We start from the raw sequence: 21610 nt of genomic DNA on the forward strand, positions 1-21610 counted from the left end.
AGGTAAGTAAAATTAAGCCAGTCATAGTAGAGGAGAAAAGTGAAATAGACAGCTAAGAGTCTAATTTTTTCTTGATGTAAATGTTTCTAAACAATTTTACGGGAAAGTTTAACTCAGTGACTGCTACAGTTTGCCTCCCGTCCCACCACCTTCCGTATGAATTTAGCGTATGTGACCTCTCTCTCCAGCTTCACCTGATATACCATAAGAACTGACCTACCTTTTTCCTGCAAGTTTTGGTTAATCCTGTGGCAGCTACAACTAAAGACTAATAGCATTAACCACAGTTTGTGTGGACACTGGGATCTCTTCAGTCCTGAGAATGCCTCTTCAGACTAATCCGGGCTATCCACATTATTCGTGTTACTCGGACAAGACTGTAGATCATGCCAACTTGTGTGCTCTGTTCATGTTCTACCAATCAGTAAAAGGACTTGGATGGCAACCAAGGAGGACTGTGAAACACTTTAAAGCACACAAAACATTCATTTCTGGACAAAATTCTTAATACATTCAGGACTCCTTATTACAGGAAATACAACTGTTCACATGAGTGACTATATATACTTGTGTGTATGTGTGTGTATCTCCTTTATTTGTTTCAGGAAATTGAATATCAAATACGTTAAAAATTTCTTACTAGATACTCAGAGATGTTGCCTTGCTAAAATCAAAATGGAGAATCCCAGATATTTCTCAAAGACAACTACGTTGGAAAGTCATCATTTCATCTTTCATAGAAAACAACTTCTCACATGTCAATTTCCTTAAAAGAACCGTGTGGATCTTTGCAGTCCCAGGAAGGGGTTATACAGACTATTGTAACTATCACTATGCCTTGCATTAACATAGTATCTATCTCCTTCACAACACAAACATGTAGAAAAACGCAATTGTTGTGCAGGCACATACTCATGCACACGTATCAGTATATGGACAAAGAATTCCTTCTGCCATAATGGCATAAGTAATGTGATGGCAAGTCCTCTTCCTATCTTTAACATTTCCAAAGGAAAAGAAGGGTACTAAGTTTTGTGGGGGTTTTTTTGGGAGGAGTAGTCAGAGAACAGCAATAAGAGGAGCTGGTATGCTAATGAGACAGGAAACAACAGGTAAGGGAACCAAAGGAGAGAAGAGTAAGGGCAAGGAAGGTAATGGCTGGCTGCAAGGAGAATGGAAAACCAGAATGGTAGTACTTCCTGATATTTATGTGGCACCTTTTAAAACTGGGGGTCAGGTGAATGAGATTACGAGACTAAGGTAGGAGTTGGGATAAGAGGGCAAAACTACAGAGGGACTGAGCAAATAATAAGAAAGGTAGAGTTTTTGGAGACTCAATGACCCACAGATTTTGACTACCCTTACTCTCTCCCTACAGCTGAACAAAGGATTAGCAATGAAGGGGAAATTCAGAAGTTCTTGCCCTTCCTTCTTCCTTTTGTTTTCTGTAGTATCCATATTCTTTATGGCTTTTTTTTTTGGTCTATCCTTGAGTGTTTCTTTCATATGTGATTCCAAAATCCATATGCCCAAGTAAGTCTTTATACAGGTGACATGCATAAACTAAACTAATTCTTAAGTATTCTCATCTATTAAAAAATGCCTTAGACTCCAAACCAAAGTGTTTGTGTGTGTTGGGAGCAGAGGTGGTGGAAATCAATGATTTTTAAATATATGCTACTTGCATACTTGCTTTTCAATTACCGTTTTAAAATTATTTGAAAGAAGCAATTTAGAGAGACAGCTGATCATCATCAAAGTGGGATAATGTATCCAGTGCTCCAATAAGAGGCCATGCAGTCACCAGACCCTCGCTCCAGCCCTGCAACTTCTTCTGCCTGAGACGTCCTCCCCAAATTCCTGCTCTTCCTCCCAGAAGGAATTCCTGAATCTTTGCATCTTCCTAATCGAGCACTACCCCAGCACGACGGAAAGCATTCAATAAGTATTAGTTGAGTAAATTGAAATAGAAATGCATAAGCAGAGGGGTGATTAAATAGGAAGTGTATTGAAGCCAGCATATATCCTGGAAGGGTTTTAAATGCTGTTATTTATTCTGCTATTACTAAAAGTAGAGTTCAGATAAAAGGAATATTCATCTGTTAATTTGATAATTTTAGGCTATAAAGTCCTTAAAATGAAAAAAATCGAATATACATATTATCTTGTTAAAAATAAGTTATGTTGAAGAAAATCACCCAGGATACATGCTTTGTTAAATAAAATAAATGCATCACTAATAGTGAAGATGTTTGCTCTAGTGAAAAATCTCTGCTCTAACCTTAAATAATGATAAATTTATCTGTTTAGTCATCTCTCAGCATATTCCTAAGTATCATCTTAAATTACCTTGGGTAAATAAAATAACCAACAATTGTTAGATTTTCTGATGTTTTTGTACATTGCAACTGCAAATTTATCAAAATAAAAAGCCATTTAAAATGTACAGTGTTACTGAAAGAAAAATTAGGAATATGGCTCTACTGATAAAAAAATACATTCATATAAAGCTTTTCAAATAGTTTCACTACTTTGTTTTAATTTTGGTGGTATCAAATATAAAAGCAAAACTATAAAAGTTGCATGAAGACAATGCAATAAGCAATATTACAATCCTAATTTCTGTAAATCCTGAACTATTTTAATAAGAAGAAACAATCTCTAATATTGTCTATCTATGATGGTTGAAAAGCTTTTCAATAACGAGCACATCACATATGCAATCTCAAAAGGCTAGCCAGTTAAAGAAAGTCAACATTTGCTGTATTCTACATTCTTTCAGAAATACCTATACTTTCATAAAAATCTGAGTTACTGAATGACTTTTGGAATAATATATTGACATATTCCTCAACATTCCAATTAAAATAAATGAAATAATGCTACAATCTCGAAAAAATTCTATTTATATCTTTTTACCCAAAGAGTTATTATGTATAACATTCACATGTGCACCATAAATGTTAAGAGCCAAAAATGAGATCTAGAAGATTACCTAGTTGGCCCATCTCTTCCTCCCCAAGTATCTATAAGTCTTGGTCACAAATACTTATAATCACAATGATGTTTTGCTAACCAGAACCAAACACTTTCATGAAAAGCTAATCCTAATGACTCATTAAGATTAATATAACACTACTTAAGTTTTCCATGAAAAAGGACCCTTTTTATGTTCACTTGCTTTAATTTTGTTTTTACCATTTCCCAGGCCTAATCATCAAAACTTTAAATTTCCTATACATTTATCCATAGAAACTATTGTTGACTAAAAATAAAAGGGTTTAACCATATAATGAGTGAAACTATATTAAACTCCAAAAATAACTCAACTTCCAACTTGAAGCTTGTGACCCGCTGCCATAACACATGGCGCAACAGTTTTCTGAAAGGTGTACTTTATAGTCGCTGTATTTGCCGACTATGGTGGTATCCAAGAGACTCAGCAACCAGTTCAGTACACCTCTATTTTCAAGACTATTTTAAGATCCTTCTCATTTTCTGACTGAGAATTCTTCTCTTTGGTGATTTTAAGTTCTAAAGATTTTTTTCTAAAACGGGGGATATAGAAACAGTTATACCGAAAGATGCCAAATCTATGGTGGTAAGTCTAAATTCTAGAAGCTGGCCAAAAAGTGTGCAATTTAAAATGCTATGTCTGAAAAACATATTTAGCAATTCAGCGAAAATCCTATGATGTAAGACATCAACTCATGCTTTAAAAAGTGTTCATGTGTTACAAACTAACCAAAGCATTGTTCTAGAGTTATGTGTAACTTCATTACTTGGCTCCAATGGTTGTCCAACGAGGGAAAATCCCTTCTTTTCGTTATCTCATGTCCTATTACTAACTAAAGTAAATGCAATTTTGATGTGAGAGAAGAAAAAACAGAATTCACCTTCTAGGTTAAGCCTAGGTTTTAGCTAGATGCAATTTAAATTGGAATTTCCTGACTGCCTTTCTAAGTCTGTCTACTTCAACTAGTGAGTTCAGAACCACTTCATGTCTTCAAAATCAAATATATGTTTTAAATAATCAGCTATTTCTCATGGAATTCTGAAGCTGACACTTGAGTAAAATATATCTTCCCTTTAGCTAGCATATATTTATTCATTAATTCCTGACTCAGCTTGATCTAGGTCAGAGACACTGTTGAACATTTTTATGACTCTTCCACTACACAGTCTGGCCATTTTGTTTAAATTCCTATGATACTGTTCAGTCCATAAATGAAAACAAATATGTTTAGGGACTTCCAGAATTACCAATCCTTGAGATTCAGATTTGTAAAGAACAGAACAACTTGTATTCCAAAAAGGGCAAAGAGGCTGCAAGATCAAGCTTAAACTGACAGTCTAAACACGGAACAAGCATATTAGCAAGTTGATCAATTAGGACCTTGTTTTCGCATTTGCCGACTAAAATGCATTTGTTTAAACTGAGGCCTCCTTAGTATATTAGCCATTACTGACAGTGTAAGATAGACTCCTTGAATTTCACAAATTCCAAAATCAATCAACTCAATCTGCCCAGCCCAAAACCTGTAGAGAAGATGTGCATGCTGAATTAGTTCAATCATCAAAAAGTACTGAGAACCGATGGCTTTGCTGGATGCTACAAGTATACAAAAGAACACATATTCCCTGGCCACAAATCCCTTACAATCTCATCAGGCAGACTGCATGTTCACATATGAAACATGAGTAAGCATAAATATATTGCTACAGCAAAGTCTTAACTATCCAGAACCCTGGTTTTCTAGCCAGTTTTTAAAAATTAACTTAAATTTGAAACAACTAGGGTAGGTTAACTCTTAAAATATCAAAACTCACTTATTTTTCACCTTTTGGCGGCAATCTTTCTGCCCTTTAGTTTCTTCAAGTCTAAAATGAACACAAGCCTTTTTAAAACACCGCATAGTCACCATAATGCACCGATATGCTTCAGATGGAGATACAGCAATGTGTGCAATAGCTGTCATTCCTCACCCTTGCCCGACTCCCGCCCCCATATGCTTTGACATAGATCATGGATGCTACTGAAAGGAAAATGGCACTTTTCTTTACTCTCCAATACATATACCAAGAGAAAAGTCCAATATCTCAAGACAGATGCTGTCAAACTTTAGTATACACAAGAATCATCTGGGGTGAATATTTAAAAAGTAGAAGTCTAGAGGTGGGGCCCAGTACTCCGTATTTTAAACAAGTACTCCAGCTGATTTTCACGCCTAGTCTACTAAACTTGGAGAAATGCTACTTTAAAGTCAAGGTTGATAACCCCAGCCATAGTGAGATTCTGTTTTCTCTCCCAGCTCCTGGCCTTCCTCAGCATATCAACACTGGCTGCTCACCACTAGTTGTCAATCTGCACTGTCCATGGCCATTATCTTGCCCTTCCACACTCCAGATCCTTCCAGGTCTGGGAGAGTCTGGAAGCAAGGTCTCCAGCTGGCTGAGAGATAGGCACAGAGGCAGATCAAGAGACACATGCAAAGCGGGAAATCACGAAGTACAGCAATTAGGAAACAAAGGTGTTATAAATTATATTGATTGTGCAATACAGAGTAAAGTGAAAAATTTGTTTTGAACTTTTTCAATGAGGAAGGATGCAGAAGAGGACAGAGCTAGGCACCTGTGGTCTGACTGCAGCTCTGCCACTAACTACTTTGTGACCTCTGGTGTTATCTACCCTCATCTGTCAAATAGGGAAGGTGTCACTTTCCTCGCCAGACTCACAGCAATGTTACAAAAACCACCTGAACTTGTGTTTGTGAAAGCACACTGGAAAATATAAAGCACAACACAATGACATGTGCTGTTTTATTAATGTTAGAATTTATCATTTTTTTGTCTTAAGAAACACAGTACCCTAGACGTTACTGAAAGTTTCCTTGATGACTGAATGTCTTCTAGCATCTCAGGGTCTTTTTTATGAAAATAAATTGTCATTGACAAAAAAATCAGAGGAGAATGCAGACCCTTGGACATACCCTGAAGTTGGTTTTTTGAATATATCCTTGGAATCGGCTTGTTTTAAAGACAATTGCCTCCGTCTCCTGAAAGTGGAGTGCAAAAAAAAATGTGGTTAATTGTGACTTTACTGCATTCAGTTCAAATTCTTCAAAGCAGTCTCTGCAAATATTTTAGCTGTAAATTAACAAACCATATTTATAAATCCTGAACACTTAAGACCACACAGAACAATTTTTTTAAATTTTTTATTATTTTTTTTCCACACAGAACAATTTTCAAATGTGTAAATTAACTTTAAAAAAACCTTAACTAGAAAGCCATAAGATTCTATTTGTTTTTAGAAGCTCTCTTAATGTTTCAGAAATTCTGGAATAAAGACTGACATTAAATACAACATTATTGGCAGCTGATCTAAAAGACTAAACTAGCCAAATTTGGACACAAGGAAACACTTTTCCAGTAAATATATACGTGGCCTTGGAATGCTTTGTCATTTTCTAGCTTTGCAAGCCTAAAGTTCAATTCTTTGCTGATATACTGTTTTGCCATAAAAACCTGAAAGCAAATAACACACATTACAAGCTTTCAGAGAACAGATGGCTAATGTTCTTCTGGGTTCATTTACTACCAATTTTCTTATTTTCATACTGCTTGTAATTAATAAAAACATATAAATAGATGTACTGTCTCCTCACCAGAAGATTTTGTTTTGTGAAGTTCTGTCATACATCTAACTCCTTTGGGCTAATACAAAAGGCAACATGAACAGACATACTCCTGGTGCTGCCTCAGGAATGCAGTTTTAAAAATAGAGACTACTACAGAGGCACTGCAGTATATGCTGTCAACAGTCAACTCGCAAAAAATTAAAGGATGCTGGCAGGTGTCTGAGGAGCTCTAACACAAAATTTAATTTACTGACATTTATTTCTTTTATGTTTTTATTAGCTTATAGAAAGCAAACGTTACTAAGTACTAACCTTATCTAACTTTTCCTTCAAAATAAACAGTTTGGGCTTCTTGCTGGCTCATTTCACAAGCACTATTGCATTATTAAAGTCACAACTAAATCAAAGTCAGAGTCTAATAGTATCTTTAGAAAGACCTTGGCAGAGACCTTATACAAAATGTTATGCTAAATCTAATGACTTCTTATACAAAAGAGAGTTAGTATTTTATTTCTATTTTAGAATGACAGATTCAAAACAGCATCTCCTTAATGGCAATACTATTTTGAAGCCTACTTTTAAAATGCTATACACATAAAAATTATTATTTTGGAATCATAAAAAGCTACAATGGGTTAAATTCATATTTGTTATGTTTTAGCCCTAAGCCTCACCAAGCAAATAATAATTATATTATTTTTTTGTTGAAAAATACATTAAAGTATCTTTAAATACAGCTTATTTTATATTCCTATTAATATTATTCCTTTCCTTTGTGTATTTAAGAAGAATCTGGTGTGCCACCTTCTGGTAACTGAGTGAAATTATGTATCTCTACACAAGTCACTATTTATTTTAACTTTTAAAATATATATATATTTCTAAACCTATATTACATTTAAGCTATCTAAATAAATCTACACCACAGTCTGAAATAAAGTAAAATTTACCTAGTGTTTTTTTTTTTAAATCAGGCTTATACATGCTTCCTATGATTTTTGCATGGTTACCAATATGTCTCCTGAATTCTACAATACATATAAAATTGATTTTTGTACACCGCTTCACAGCCACATATGAAAACAACAGGCTTGCTATGTTAATGAATAAGTAACAGCAGTAAATAAAGGAAAAGAAAGGTCTCTTACCAATAAGCCCATTTTTCTCTTAAGGTTTGAACTCTCATCATTTGTCATGTTCTTGTGGATTCCTCTCTCATCAAATTCTCTGGAGTTTTAAAGTTGAGAGCTGTGATGCACAGCTAGGCTCTGCTACATAGTAGCGCACCCCAGTGCATCTGGCTGGTATAACACTTCAGTATAGTTCCCAAAAGCAGAAACAAGGTTTATCTATTCAAAAACCTAAGCACTGCACACCTCCCTTTCATAGGAAATTGTGGTCAGCGTGGTTGAACTATTTATATTTCATATCTTAACTCCTGATCAGATATGAAGATCAGAACCACATGAATCCTGAGCTTAGTTCCAGGAAGGTGAACAAGAACAAAGTGTTCATCTTCAGAGCAGAGGTGGGGTGACGCAAATACTAACACTTAGGAGATCTGACTTCAAAAAGACCATGCTTACCTGAAAGTAACTTTATTTTTTCAAGGGCCACTGTCCTGTTAATTGCCCCATTACCATATATATTTATTATCTTTAACTCTTCCCTCTCTCGTGCCCCTAGTAGTCAGTCAGTAAGTCCTATCCTTCATTCATTATCAATTTTCCAGGACGCTACCCCCTACTGTTTGGTTGTTTGTTTGTCTTTTTAACAAATGAGCTACTTCAAAAATTACATATAACTGGGGGCCAGCCCAGTGGCATAGCTGTTAAGTTCCCACATTCCACTTCAGCAGCCCCGGGTTCACTGGTTCGGATCCTGGGCACAGACCTACACACCACTTACCAACTCATGCTGTGGCAGGCATCCCACATATAAAGTAGAGGAAGATGGGCACAGATGTCGGCTCAGGGCCAGTCTTCCTCAAAAAAACCCCAAAAAACAAAAAGAAAAAACATATAACTGGTCGCTCTGCATCTCCAATCTTCAATCTATCAATTACATCACTTCCAGATGACTCTCTTAAAATACAAACATACACGATATAAATTAAGTGTTGAATAAATATTTTATTCAACACATATTTGTTAAGAATTTGCTATGTGGTAGGTAGGTACTCTGCTGGGTGACATGAATGTAAAGGCGAATAGGACACAATCCCTAGGTGAGTGAGGGAACCAGGCACATACTCTGACAGCACAAAATACAGCGCAGAAGCTTTGGTAGTACATATATGCCCAGGATTCTACAACAGCAGAGGAACAATGAACATAGTTCTGCAACTGAGGCTAAAGAATGAGACATTCACCAGGTGGACTCTAGAAGAAATAGTCTGTTCAGACACACAGAGATTTGGGGGAGTACAACATTTTGGGAGGATGGGGAAAGCCTTCAATATGACTGGAAGGAGTTTAGGGTACACAGTGTTGATGGGAGTGGATTTCAAGGTATCCAGAAACCACATCACAGAAGACCTTACGTGCCACTGAAGAGGTCTGGATTTTATCCTATGAGCTATGAAAAGTCATTTGCTGAATGAGTGGATCACTGAAGGAATTAATCAAGCAACAATGCCCAGCACTAAGAACTCACTACAAGCTGGCCACCCTACCCTTTCAATTCACTGTCTAGTATCTGCAACAACAACTTCCCATTCTATATCTCACAAGCTTGCTTTGTTCTTTCTCTCCTTTGCTCCAGAGGTCCTCCGCGTGAACTCTCTTCCCCTCTTCACTTTTCTGAACTCAACTCACCCTTCTAGATACAGCTCAAATTCCATTCTTTTCTGTGATGTTTTCCATGGTAACTTGAGTCTACAGTTCATAAATGCTCCTCCACTATACAGACCATGCGTTCTTCCTAAAGTTTAGCACACAATGTTCAAGAAACCTTTTTGACCCTCTGCCTGTAAAGTGAAGTAAGATGGTGAGGAGACGACACTAAGGCAAAAGTCAGAGCCTGAGAGTAAGTGGCCTAAGGAAGCACACCTCCCCAGACTTCGCATACACACTAATCTCAGTAACTTCCTTCACCACTCTCCAGTGTGAAAAGGAAAGGACAAAAATTGTGAGGAGAACTAGATCCGTATTGAGCAGCAATTCTGCATTACTATGCAACATCCCTGGTTGTATACATCACAGCTCAGTTTCAAAACTTCCAGAGTATTGATGAGAAAGGGAGACCAATAGAATAGCTGAATGACGGAGCAGTGATCTTTAGGAAAAAAGAGCCATAAGAGAGGGGGAACTGTGATTGTGTTTTACCACTTGAGTGAATCAAGAGAATTCACCTGAAGGTCCATACAAGAAAGAAAAAGAATTTGTGAAGCCCACAGAAAGAGATGAGAGAATGAGGATAGGGAATTGGAACCAGAAGGTTTAGAATCTCATGTGGTATTAAGGGAGAAAATCCAAGTGTAAGAAGGGGGTGTGTTAAAAAAGAGATAATAGTGTTAGCTGGGAGATTAATCTAGGACAAGAAGCTTTCCTGGAGAAACATGTCCAGGGGTGTAAATATTTAGTGTTCTCTCCCTGTGGAACCACACCCCATTATGCTCAGTGTCAAACACTCAGACAAGCTTTCGTTGATGCTGGCATTTAGCATTCAGCTTTGTCTCATCCTTTTTCTGTATGCATAATCTCTTAGATTTATGCAATGATGCAAAAAGCATGGTGCTTTCTTTTATGTGGACAAAAAAAAATCTTTTCATCTTATTCAATCACTTTATGTTAAAGTGGGTTAATAGGATTCTGCCAATAATTTCAAAAAGCAGTTAATACTTGAATTTATTCTCTCAATGGTTTAAAAATGGCCCAGATAAAAGCTGTCTACACCTTCCTTCTTGTTTATTGAGTGCAAAAGTTGACCACTTTCCTTTTGCTAACTTGTAAGGAAAAAATTCAAATACAGAAAAAAATGGAGAATGTGATTTTGGACATGCACCACACTTTTTTCAAGAAATCTTCAAAAGAGGGCAGTACGTAGGGGACATAAAAATGATTTAATCCACTGGGTCTTCGGAAGAATGTTTTTAAACTATGTATCAATGGTACCATAGATTTTAAAATGAAGAAAAAATAAGCCAGACCATTTCCTCATTTAGTTGTGTGGAAAACAGAACAATTGCCAGAGTATTTCCCTCAGGCCTGGCAGAAAGAAAGCAACAATCATTTTATATTATACTTTGAACTAGAATAGGTATTTCATCCAAATTCACATGAACAAGTTCATCTAGAAGTTGTACAAGTAGAAAAGAGAGGAATAACTAGCTTCTGGTAGTCCGCAGTAAGACTCTTATATTATTAGTGATTTTGATGTCAGGGTCTATCTTAGTCTAGTATAAATAATTCACTTACATTCCATCGAAAAAATTAGCATCATCATGTTATCTCATGCATAGCAGTACTCTTCTCCTTTCTTGTGGTGCATCTAAGGTGGCTCAGAAAGGATGTGTTAAGTGGTCGACTGAGTTTTCTGTGGTGCTGAAACATCCTTGGATGACAGATTTTGAGAACCATTGATCTAAAGAAGGCTTGCTCAGAGGTATTTACATGGGGAGCAATTGCTCGTATTCCTAGAGCCCAGAAGTTCATATTTCAGGTGAGATTCCAGTAGCATTACCAGTCAATCTAATGGGAAAGGTGGAGTCAAAGGGAAGAAAATGAATGGAAGTGCCTTTTCCTACTACTAATAACTCACCTGTAATGTCACTGGATTAGGAAAAATGGCAAAGGAAGAAGAAGGCCACAGTTTCATAACCTCCCATTCCTACCTGAATGAATCATAACTCTCATGTATCCCTAAAATGTAACAAAACTCAGATCATACCACTATACAGTAACATAAATGATTGAGGGTAGTAATTCAAACTAAAAACAGATATCAATCATTCAAGACTGACTATGAAATATACCAACTCAGATTTTACTAATCTAAGTCTTAAATCCATTACTATTTAATAGTTATAATGAGAATATGAAAGGGGCTAAGATATACATGATAAACCATTGGGAAGAAGGAAATTCTATCATGTTAGTTTGGAAACTTAGAAATAAGCTAAATGACATTCCACAGACATAAGGGCAGACATATGGAGCTAATGAGGAAGTAAGAATATTTCTATTTGTCAATTACTTTTCAACCTAATTTTCCTATCCAGATACTCCACGAAGTATTTTACTTGTTTTAAATGTCAGGCGATAGCAGCCAGCAGAATTCCAAGTAAAAAAGTTTATTATACCTTTTAATTTTTAAGAGTCTCATTTTCATTTTCACCCCGACCCTGAGGTCGGCAATGCAGATGTTAATATTCCCATTTTACTAGTGAAGAAACAGAGTTATTAAATGACTTGGCTCAAGTGACACAGCTGCTGAGAGAACTGGAAAACAAGAATCTAGGTCCCCTGACACCTAACTCGGTGTTCATTAGTCAATTCTGTATTGTGTTAATATTTATTTCAGCGAAAAAATACAAATATGACTCCAGAGGAAGAGAGGAATAGGTCATAGAAGGTATAGGATGCTATATGATTAAAGCTGCAGAATGATCAACCTATACCTATGCCACAAATACCTTCACAATGCCAATTCAGAGCTCCCTTTTAGCCCGCATTTACCAATTTCTTGGCATAGACTTCAAACATCACATACTCTTGATGCAGGCTCAGCAAGCCGAGGAGTCGAAAGAAAGATTTCTTGGACTCTTAAGGTCTGGCAGTAGTGCTCCTTTATTCAGAGAATAGCATGGAGTAGTATGCGGACAGGACCCACAGGCAGTGAAGAGCTGCAGCATGGGCACAGGATCCGTGGGCAGTAAAGAGCTGCAGCATGGGCACAGGATCCGTGGGCAGTAAAGAGCTGCAGCATGGGGACAGGACCCGTGGGCAGTGAAGAGCTGCAGCATGGGGACAGGATCCATGGGCAGTGAAGAGCTGCAATGTGTTGAGGGTTAGAGCTAAATTTATAAGGCACAGGTATGTGAGTAATTTCCTTACAAGACAAAGGAAAGATCATGAAAAAAAATCGTTAAAATGGTATCAGTGCAGGTGGGGTCCGGTTATTGGGTGGTCCTATAACTTTGGATAAGAATCAGATCAGATCAGGTCAGGACGTCCTATGCTTCCCGGAGGATGATATAGATCGGTATGTAGGGCAGGACGCCTTGGGCTTCTCTCCCTGTGGCAGCCTTGATCCTCATCACTCTCTCATGCCTCAGTGGCTTCACATCCCGGAGTGGAATCCGGTGCTAGGTTTTCTAAATTCCCATGGCACTTTGAATATTATATCTTCTCTCTCCTTGGATTATAACTGTTTCTACTAGACTATAAACTCCTGAGAGCTGTGGTTGGGTCTTCCTTATATTTTAATTATACCTAACTCAGTGCCTGTCACACACGAACTCAATTATAGGAGGGAATTTTGGTGAAATCAAGTCAGCAGAGGTAGGTTCTTCTCTCCTCCAAGACTAAGCATAGTTTTCTGATGATAATTAAACACCAAATCATTAAAGGGCCTTATCCTTCCTAAACTAAGATGTAAATGACAAGAAATAAATGAAAGATTACAATTGCAAACAGTATACCTAAATGACTCCTTTTGATGTTTGTGTGATCAATCCTGTGTGTGCCTACCGGGAGGCCCAGGATAGTAGGTATACGACAATTTGGTAATGGATGGATGGAAGGGTGATCAGTTCATAAGTGACTGCTGAACTGAACTGAGCAAAGGAAACAGTTACAATAAGGAAGAGAAATGTCGATCATCATTTGTCTAAGTCAATACAGTATTGGTAAAGAGAGAAACTAAAGAAATGCATTTCGTTGGTTCGTCACCACCTAGACCAGTGAACACTGAAAAACGAAACAGCATCTCCTAAAACCAGTCATTTCTACAGACCGCTAACGGAAAAGGACAAAAGCATATTCTTTGAATTGTTAGATCCTATCAAGTTATTGTAACCAGTGATGATGAAAGAGTAAACCACAAAATCCAACTTTGACAATAACTGCTCCACTAGATAGAGCCAAAAAATAAAATAGTGAATTCAACCAAGCAAGCCATTGCGTATCACCAATAACTAGTAACTCAAATGGTATAGTGAGCAGTCAACAGTGAAATACACAAATGAAGCACAGGAGGGCCCAATGCTAACATGCTTCTGTAACTTTCAAAATAGAGAAAAATATGCATATTTGATTAAAGACCTATGAATCCTCTGTTCCAATATGAGAACTACAACATAGGCTTAAGGAAATGTTTCAAATCCCTTCCTCATTTCTCAATTGTCTCATCCCTTGCCTTCCCCCTTTTGCTAACCGGTTGAGTAGAAATATCAAAAACATTAACATAATGAACAATATGAAGAATAGAAGACAATGGGTTCCCCATAGGGAAGAGCCTATTCACACATGGTTTAACACATGCATAGTGTTAGGGAGAGGGGTGGAGGCTTTTGTGGCTGTGAGGGCTAACTGATGCAGATCATTAATCACCATCCTCAGGTGTGTTCTAGGGTATGGTCAAAAAGGCTGGAGGTTTTTATTTAAATGAAAGCAATGTGGTCTTACAAAAGGGAGCTGTGTTTTGCTAACTCTGAACTTGAATTTTGCTACTGGGACACAGAAACATAGTGTATAAGTCCCTAAGGGTTAGTTGTAAGATAAGAGTTATAAAAGCCTCTCGGATCCTGAATCCCAAAGGAAAGATTGGCTCAGAAGCCACAGAGAACAGTCAGACAGGCAGGGAGACAGACACTAACAGTTAAAGGAAGAAGTCCCAGAAAAATGAAAAAACAGTAGCAAAAAATAGGATTCCGATGGGGCTGGCCCAGTGGTGTAGTGGTTAAGTTTGCACGCTCCGCTTTGGTGGCCTGGGGTTCATGGGTTTGGATCCAGGGCATGGACCCACACACGGTTCATCAAGCTATGCTGTGGCAGTGTCCCACATATAAAACAGAGGAAGATTGGCACGGATGTTAGCTCAGGGCCAATCTTTCTCACCAAAAAATAAATAAATAAATAAGCCAAGAGTGGATTTGCCACCCCATCATTTCTAATCCAAAATTTAGAATGAATTATGCCTTCTCTACTGCTTTCATCACTTCAATCTTCTCTTTAAAAACCTTCCATGAGAGGCTGGCCCCGTGGCCGAGTGGTTAAGCTCGTGCACTCCGCTCCAGCAGCCCAGGGTTTCACCCGTTCGAATCCTGGGTGCGGACATGGCACCACTCATCAGGCCACGCTGAGGCGGCATCCCACATGCCACAACTAGAAGGACCCACAATTAAAAATACGCACCTATGTACCAGGAGGCTTTGGGAAGAAAAAGGAAAAATAAAATCTTAAAAAAAAAACAAAAAAACAACAAAAAAAACTTCCATAACTCATTATTTGTGTGAATGTGTTTGTAGACTCCACTTTCAATGTTCCCTCAACCCCAGCCCCACTTTATTTATTCAACCCCATTTCCCATTATGGGCCATCCCAGAATTGCACACAACTGGCAAAGACAGTACCACCTTACCCAGAACTGCCATGGGAGCTATTATCAAAAAAAAAAAATTTGCAGGTTATAGTTTCTATGGATTCAATAGAAGAATACACAGAAACAATTTGGGGGAGGCAGGCGGAGAGGAAAGAGCTTTCCCAGTCCCAAGATGTCTTCTCCTACAGTGCCAACTCCCTCGCCAGCAAACTCTGTCTCTCTCCAACTATTGTGCTTTCACTTTCTCTCTCTCCCTCCCAATCTCTCTCGCTCTTTCCCATTGTCTGCTCTGTACTACAGCCAGAAATTCCAGCAATTATGGGTTCATTTGAGCTAAAAAGCAGCCTGTTAAAATTATAAGTACAGCTGCCAGGATGCGGGGACTACCAGTTAGTCATTCACACCTTGGTGTGAATGAGTCCAGTCAAGTTTCTTCAAATTGCAAAGAGCTGCTGCCCTCAGGGAATGGGGAAGGCTGGTGGTGAGAGAGAGCCTTGTGGAATCCACACATCCTGGGGTGGGGTGCTATTTGAAGGAAGTTAACAGCAGGAGGGCCTCAGGGTATGGAGCAACTATTTTCTAGGGATAAAGAGAAAGTGAGATGTAGAAGAGTGCAGAAAGGTTCCTAGGAGAACAACAAAGTTCAGCTTCCTGTACCAATAAGTGTCTTCCAGCCCAGAAGCCACCATGCCTTTCCTGGCCCTCTGCATCCAGGCCCTGGAGCTCAGGCTAACGTTGTCCCTGGGACAGACCAGCTACAAAAGTAGGTTAAATACAATATTTTGGGCAGTGCCAGAAACCTCACTGACATGTATATGATGTATCATGTCCAAACAAATGATTTGTAAATAAACCTCTAGAATACACGCCATTGATAGGTTGGGAACTATTTGTACTTTTCAACCCATACCTCCTCCCTCCCTCCCCACACGCACACTCTCCTTAGGTGGTCTCTTCTGTTTGGGAGATGCTAGATGGTTTTTTCTGCAGCCACCGTCCATTCAACTCATAAAACATTCCCCTCGCTTAGATTGGGGCCGCTCCTCTGTTCACACAGGTTCTGCCTCTTCTTAAGTTCCAAATCAAGCTCTACCTTTTTGAAGCCTAACTTGATTTATCCAACACTCACCAAATGAATGCCCTCTTTCTAAACTCTTAGAGCACTCACCATACATTGTTCTTATTTAGGCTTACGTGCACTCACCTAAGCTTCTGAAATGAAGACCGTAAGCTAACTTTTTACAGCCAGAGGCCATTCATTCGTCCGCCCAAACAATTAATAAGCATCTACTTTGGCTGTGTTCAGGCTGAAAGTTCAAACCTGAGTAAGCCCTGTTCCCCAACTCTAAGGTGGTCCCGGCCCAGGGAATATCGAGTACAGCAGCAACACTATGGGAGATGCACTCCAGTGGAGGGATCTCCAGGTGATAGGAACACACACGGAGCGCACTAATGGGCTAGGACAGGGAATCAGGGAAATTTTCACAGAGGTGAGACCTGAGCTGAGTGTATAAGAATAAACAGAAACGGGTCAGGCAGCCAAGTGAGATGGAGGGACAGTGGGGAGAGCAGGCGGCAACACAAGTTAAGGCACCGTTGTAATTGTGACAATATAGAAGTCTTAAACTAAAGCCGTAGTTGGCGGACATTCAAAAAGATTTCTCAGCAACAGAATAGACAGGACTTACTGACTGCAGATGATGGTAATGGCTAACATTTGTTGATCACTTACCATATGCCAAGGAGTATTATAAATGCTTTACCCTTCTAATCATTTAACTTATTTAATCTTTACTGTGACCTTAGAATGTAGATACTTTAATATCCCCATTTTATGGAAAAGAAAACTAAGGCATAGGAAAATCAACTGACATGACTAAAGTTACACAATTAATAAATATTGGAACTGGATCCTGAGCCCAAGCAGTCTAGCTGCAGAGTCCACTACTTAAGCCCTCTATTACAGAATCGTCAAATGGGAGGTTGTTAGGGAGAGGTGGAGCCCAGGATGACTGCAAACTACTGAGAGAGAAAAAGGTAGAGGCAGAAAGGGCCACAGCATATGGAACGTGAATACATTGTGGGTTACACTTATTAGTAACTTCTGTTCCCTGTTCCTAATGTCGAAAGCAAATTTCTTGGTTCATTTTCTCACTAGATATCCCAGCACTTTCTTCAATGGTACTGGTAATCCAATAGGTAGCTAGAATTAACCTCAGTCTGTTTGTTTTTAGTCTTAGTGCTTGTCACATTCAGTCTCTTCCTAGGTTTCTTTATAGATCTGGCTTAGCTCCTTTATTAGGTTGAAAGTATCTAAGGCAAAAAACATGTCTTATTCACCTTTGACGAAGAACATCCAGGACCCAAGCAGTACTCAATAAAAATTCTTTGGCTTGAACATGGAATGTAATGTTTCTTCAATTTTCTTATTCTTCAGTCATCTGTGAATTGCCTTCATCTGTCATATCTCAGTACTACCTTCATTATTTATTTTTTTAATTTAAATCAACCCTTTAAATTTACATTTAACTTGAAAGGAAAATTTTATACTTATTACTGCAAATGGAAAACTGCTATAACTTACCATAATGAGAAGGCAACTATAAAAATAAATACGAAACTGCCAAAACAAGAAACGCTTGTACACAACCTAACATCAGCCTACTTCTTACACAATGCCACACTTACACACTCTGTGGTAGAGTTCTTGGGTTTTTTTTGAAGTGATATTCACTTAACACAAAATTAACAATTTTAAACTGAACAATTCAGTGGCATCTAGTGCATTGCAAATGCTGGGTAACCACTACTTCCATCTTGTCCAAAAATATTTTCATCACCTCAAAATAAAATCCCATATGCATTCAGCAGTTGCTCCGTATTCTGCCCTCCCCACAGTCCCTGGTAATGACTAAAAGGCATTCTGTCTCTACGGATTTATAGGCAGACCTCAGAGATATTGCGAGTTCAGTTCCAGGCTGCCACAATAAAGCAAATATCGCAGCAAAGCAAGTCACATGAGGTGGCATCCCAGTAAAAGTTATGTTTACAACACACTGTAGTCTCTTAAGGGGGCAATAGCATTATGTCTAAAAAAAATAATGTGCATACTTTAATTAAAAATACTTTCTTGCTAAAAAAGCTAACCATCACCTGAGCCTTCAGCGAGTCATAATCTTTTTGCTGGTGGAGGGGCTTGCCTCCATCTCGATAGCTGCTGACGGATCAGGGCGGTGCTTGCTGAAGGTTGGGGCGGTCGTGGCAATTTCTTAAAATGAGACAACAATGAGGTTTGCTGCATCCGTTGACTCTTCCTTTCATGAACAACTTCTCTGTAGCATGCGATGCTGTTTGACACCATTTTACCCGAAGTAGAACTTCTTTCAAAATGGGACCCAACTTCTCAAACTCTGCTGCTGCTTTATCAACTAAGTTTATGTAATATTCTAAATCCTTTGTTGTCATTTCAACAACCTTCAAAGCTTCTTCACCAGGAGTAGGTTCCCTCTCAAGAAACCACTTCCTTTGCTCATCCATAAGAAGCCACTCCTCATCCGTTCAGGTTTGATCATGAGATTGCAGCAATTCGGTCACATCTTCAGGCTCCACTTCTAATTCTAGTTCTCTAGTAATTCCCATCACATCTGCAGTTACTTCCTCCCCTGTGGTCTTGAGCACCTCAAAGTGATCCGTGAGGGCTGGAATCAACTTCTTCCAAACTCCTGTTAATGTTGATATTTTGACCTCTTCCCACGAATCATAAATGTTCTGAATGGCATCAAGAATGGTGAATCCTTTCCTGAAGGTTTTCAATTTACTTTTCCCAGATCCATCAGAGGAATAACTATCTATGGCAGCTCCATATAGCCTTACAAAATGTATTTCTTAAACAATAGGACTTCAAAGTCAAAAGGACTCCTTGGTCCATGGGCTGTAGAATGAATGCTGTGGTAGCAGGCATAAAAATGAGGAAAATCCCGTTGTCCATCTCCGTGAGAGCTCTTGGGTGACCAGGTGCATTGTCAGTGAGCAGTAACATTTGGAAAGGAATCTTTCTTTCTGAACAGTAGGTCTCAACAGTGAGCTTAAAATATTCAGTAACCCATGTTGTAAACAGATGCACTGTCATCCGTCCAATCTTTGTTATTCCATTTATAGACACAGGCAGAATAGCCTTAACATAATTCTTAAGGGCCCTAGGGGATTTTTGGAATGGCAGATGAGCATTGGCTTCAACTTAGTCACCAGCTGCATTAACCTCCAACAAGAGTCAGCCTGTCCTTTGAAGCTTTGAAGCCAGACATTGACTTTTCCTCTCTAGCTATGAAAGTCCTAGATGGCATCTTCTTCCAATACAAGGCTATTTCATCTACCCTGAAAATCTGCTGTTTAGTGTAGCCCCTTCACGAATTATCTTAGCTAGATCTTCTGAATAACTTGCTGCAGCTTCTACATCAGCACCTGCTGCTTCCTCTTGCACTTTTACGTTATGGAGGTGGCTTCTTTCCTTAAACCTCATGAACCAAACTCTACTAGCTTCAAACTTTTCTTCTGCAGCTTCCTTCCCTCTCTCAGCCTTCAGTGAGTTGAAGAGAGTTAGGGCTTTGCTCTGGGTCAGGCTTTGGCTTAAGGGAATGTTGTGACTAGTTTGATCTTCTATCCAGACCACGAAAACTTTCTCCATATCAGCAATAAGGCCGTTTTGCTTTCTTATCATTCATGTGTTCACTGGAGTGGCACTTTTAATTTCCTTCAAGAACTTTTCCTTTGCACTCACAACTTGGGTGACTGTTTGGTACAGGAGGCCTAGCTTTCTGCCTATCTCAGCTTTCAACATGCCTTCCTCACCAAGCTAAATCATTTCGAGCTTTTGCTTTGAACTGAGAGACCTGCGACTCTTCCTTTCACTTGAACACTTCGAGGCCATTGTAGGGTTATGAATTGGCCTGATTTCAAGACTGTTGTGCTCAGGCGATAGGGAGGCCCTAGGAGAGGGAGAGAGATGGGAACTGCCGATCAGTGGAGCTCAGTGGAACCTCCACAACCTTCATCGATTAAGTTTGCTGTCTGTGATGGGCCCAGTTGGTGGCGCTCCAAAAGAGTTACAATAGTAGCATCAAAGATCACTGGTCACAGATCACCATTAACAAATATAACATTAATGAAAAAGTTTGAAATATTGTGAGAATTATTACAATGGCACAGAGACACGAAGTAAGCAAATGCTGTTGGAAAAATGATAGTCCGGCTTGACACAGGGTTGTCACAAACCATCAGTCTGCTAAAAATGCAATATCTGTGAAGCACAATAAAGCAAAATGCAATAAAATGAGGTATGCCTGTATTTATTTTGGTATTTCACAAAAAACGGAACCATACACTATGTGATCCTTTGTGCCAAGCTTCTTTCACTGAGCATAATGTTCTCGAGGTTCACACACAATGTATGGTGTTATCACTACTTCATTCCTGTTTATGGCTCAATATAATATTGTATGTAAATACACTACAATTTGTTTATCCATTCATCCATCAATGGACATCTGAGATGTTTCCAAGTTTTGGCTCTTGTGAATAGTGCTGCTGTGAACATGCAAATATATTTGTTTGATTACCTGTTTTTCAATTCTTTTGGGTATTTACCTAGAAGTGGAATTTCCGCATCATATGGTAACTCTATGTTTAACTTTGAGGAACTTCTGGGGTAGATTTTGTATAGCACTTTTTGTGTGTTTCAAAATAACACATGGGACTGGACGATTTCACACCAGAATGTGAAGGAAACAGGTTCATTCTCATCACCCTTATGAAAATACAAATTTCAAATAATTTTCATCATATTTGTGCGACACTTGTTTTTTGCAGTGGGTCCTTTTACATGAGTAGCAGATGGTTCAGGCAATTACTAAATTAGGTCTTCACATCTGAAGATACATGACTGATTTCATCAAAATCATACCTTAATATTAGCATTTCCATCAGTCTGGCACCTTTACGTTTTAAAAATTCCATCTGTCCACTGATCCATGTTAGTTCCACAACAATATAGAAAAAAAGCACACAACAAAAAATACAACATGCACCTCATTCTAATTCACAATTACATATACTATACTTTGTGTATTTAAAAATTATCATTTTCTGGATGTGAAGTTTTGCTTTATCTCTGAAAAGACTACAGCCACGCATTCTTGGGCATGACTGAGCATTGCAGCAGTAATTCAATTGGTCTGGATGAGGTGTTATCACCTGCTCTAGTCTTGACTTCAGCAATAATATCCATGAAATCAGAAGTGTGATACACCAGGCTTTTCTTTTTCTAATAAGCGTTAAAACAAATAACAAAATTATTCAAATTGAAAGTGTAAGTCTATGTACCACCAGTAGCATGCACATCAACCTTCAGAAAACAAGGATGTTAAAGG

At 38.5% G+C, this 21610-nt stretch overlaps 1 protein-coding gene across 12 annotated transcripts in view; it reads right to left on the reverse strand.

The window, feature by feature from the left end:
- Positions 1 to 21610, reverse strand: part of KLHL13 (kelch like family member 13) — a 398101-nt gene that overhangs the window by 60905 nt on the left and 315586 nt on the right. For 3 of the 12 annotated variants that reach the window (XM_070605995.1, XM_070605993.1, XM_070605996.1), the window contains exons 3-4: positions 8550 to 8622; positions 5991 to 6056 (exon numbers count right to left, since the gene is read on the reverse strand). The exons of 6 other annotated variants lie outside the window; for them this stretch is intronic. In XM_070605995.1, the coding sequence (XP_070462096.1) occupies positions 5991 to 6056; positions 8550 to 8578 (95 nt within the window). In that variant the 5' untranslated portion in view covers positions 8579 to 8622. Of the gene's footprint in view, positions 1 to 5990; positions 6057 to 7789; positions 7944 to 8549; positions 8623 to 21610 lie in introns of those variants that run through there. 3 more of the 12 variants (XM_070605989.1, XM_070605988.1, XM_070605990.1) reach the window with 2 other exon arrangements.

The sequence above is a fragment of the Equus przewalskii genome, chromosome X (genome assembly GCF_037783145.1).
Source record: "Equus przewalskii isolate Varuska chromosome X, EquPr2, whole genome shotgun sequence".
Taxonomy (NCBI): Eukaryota; Metazoa; Chordata; class Mammalia; order Perissodactyla; family Equidae; genus Equus; species Equus przewalskii.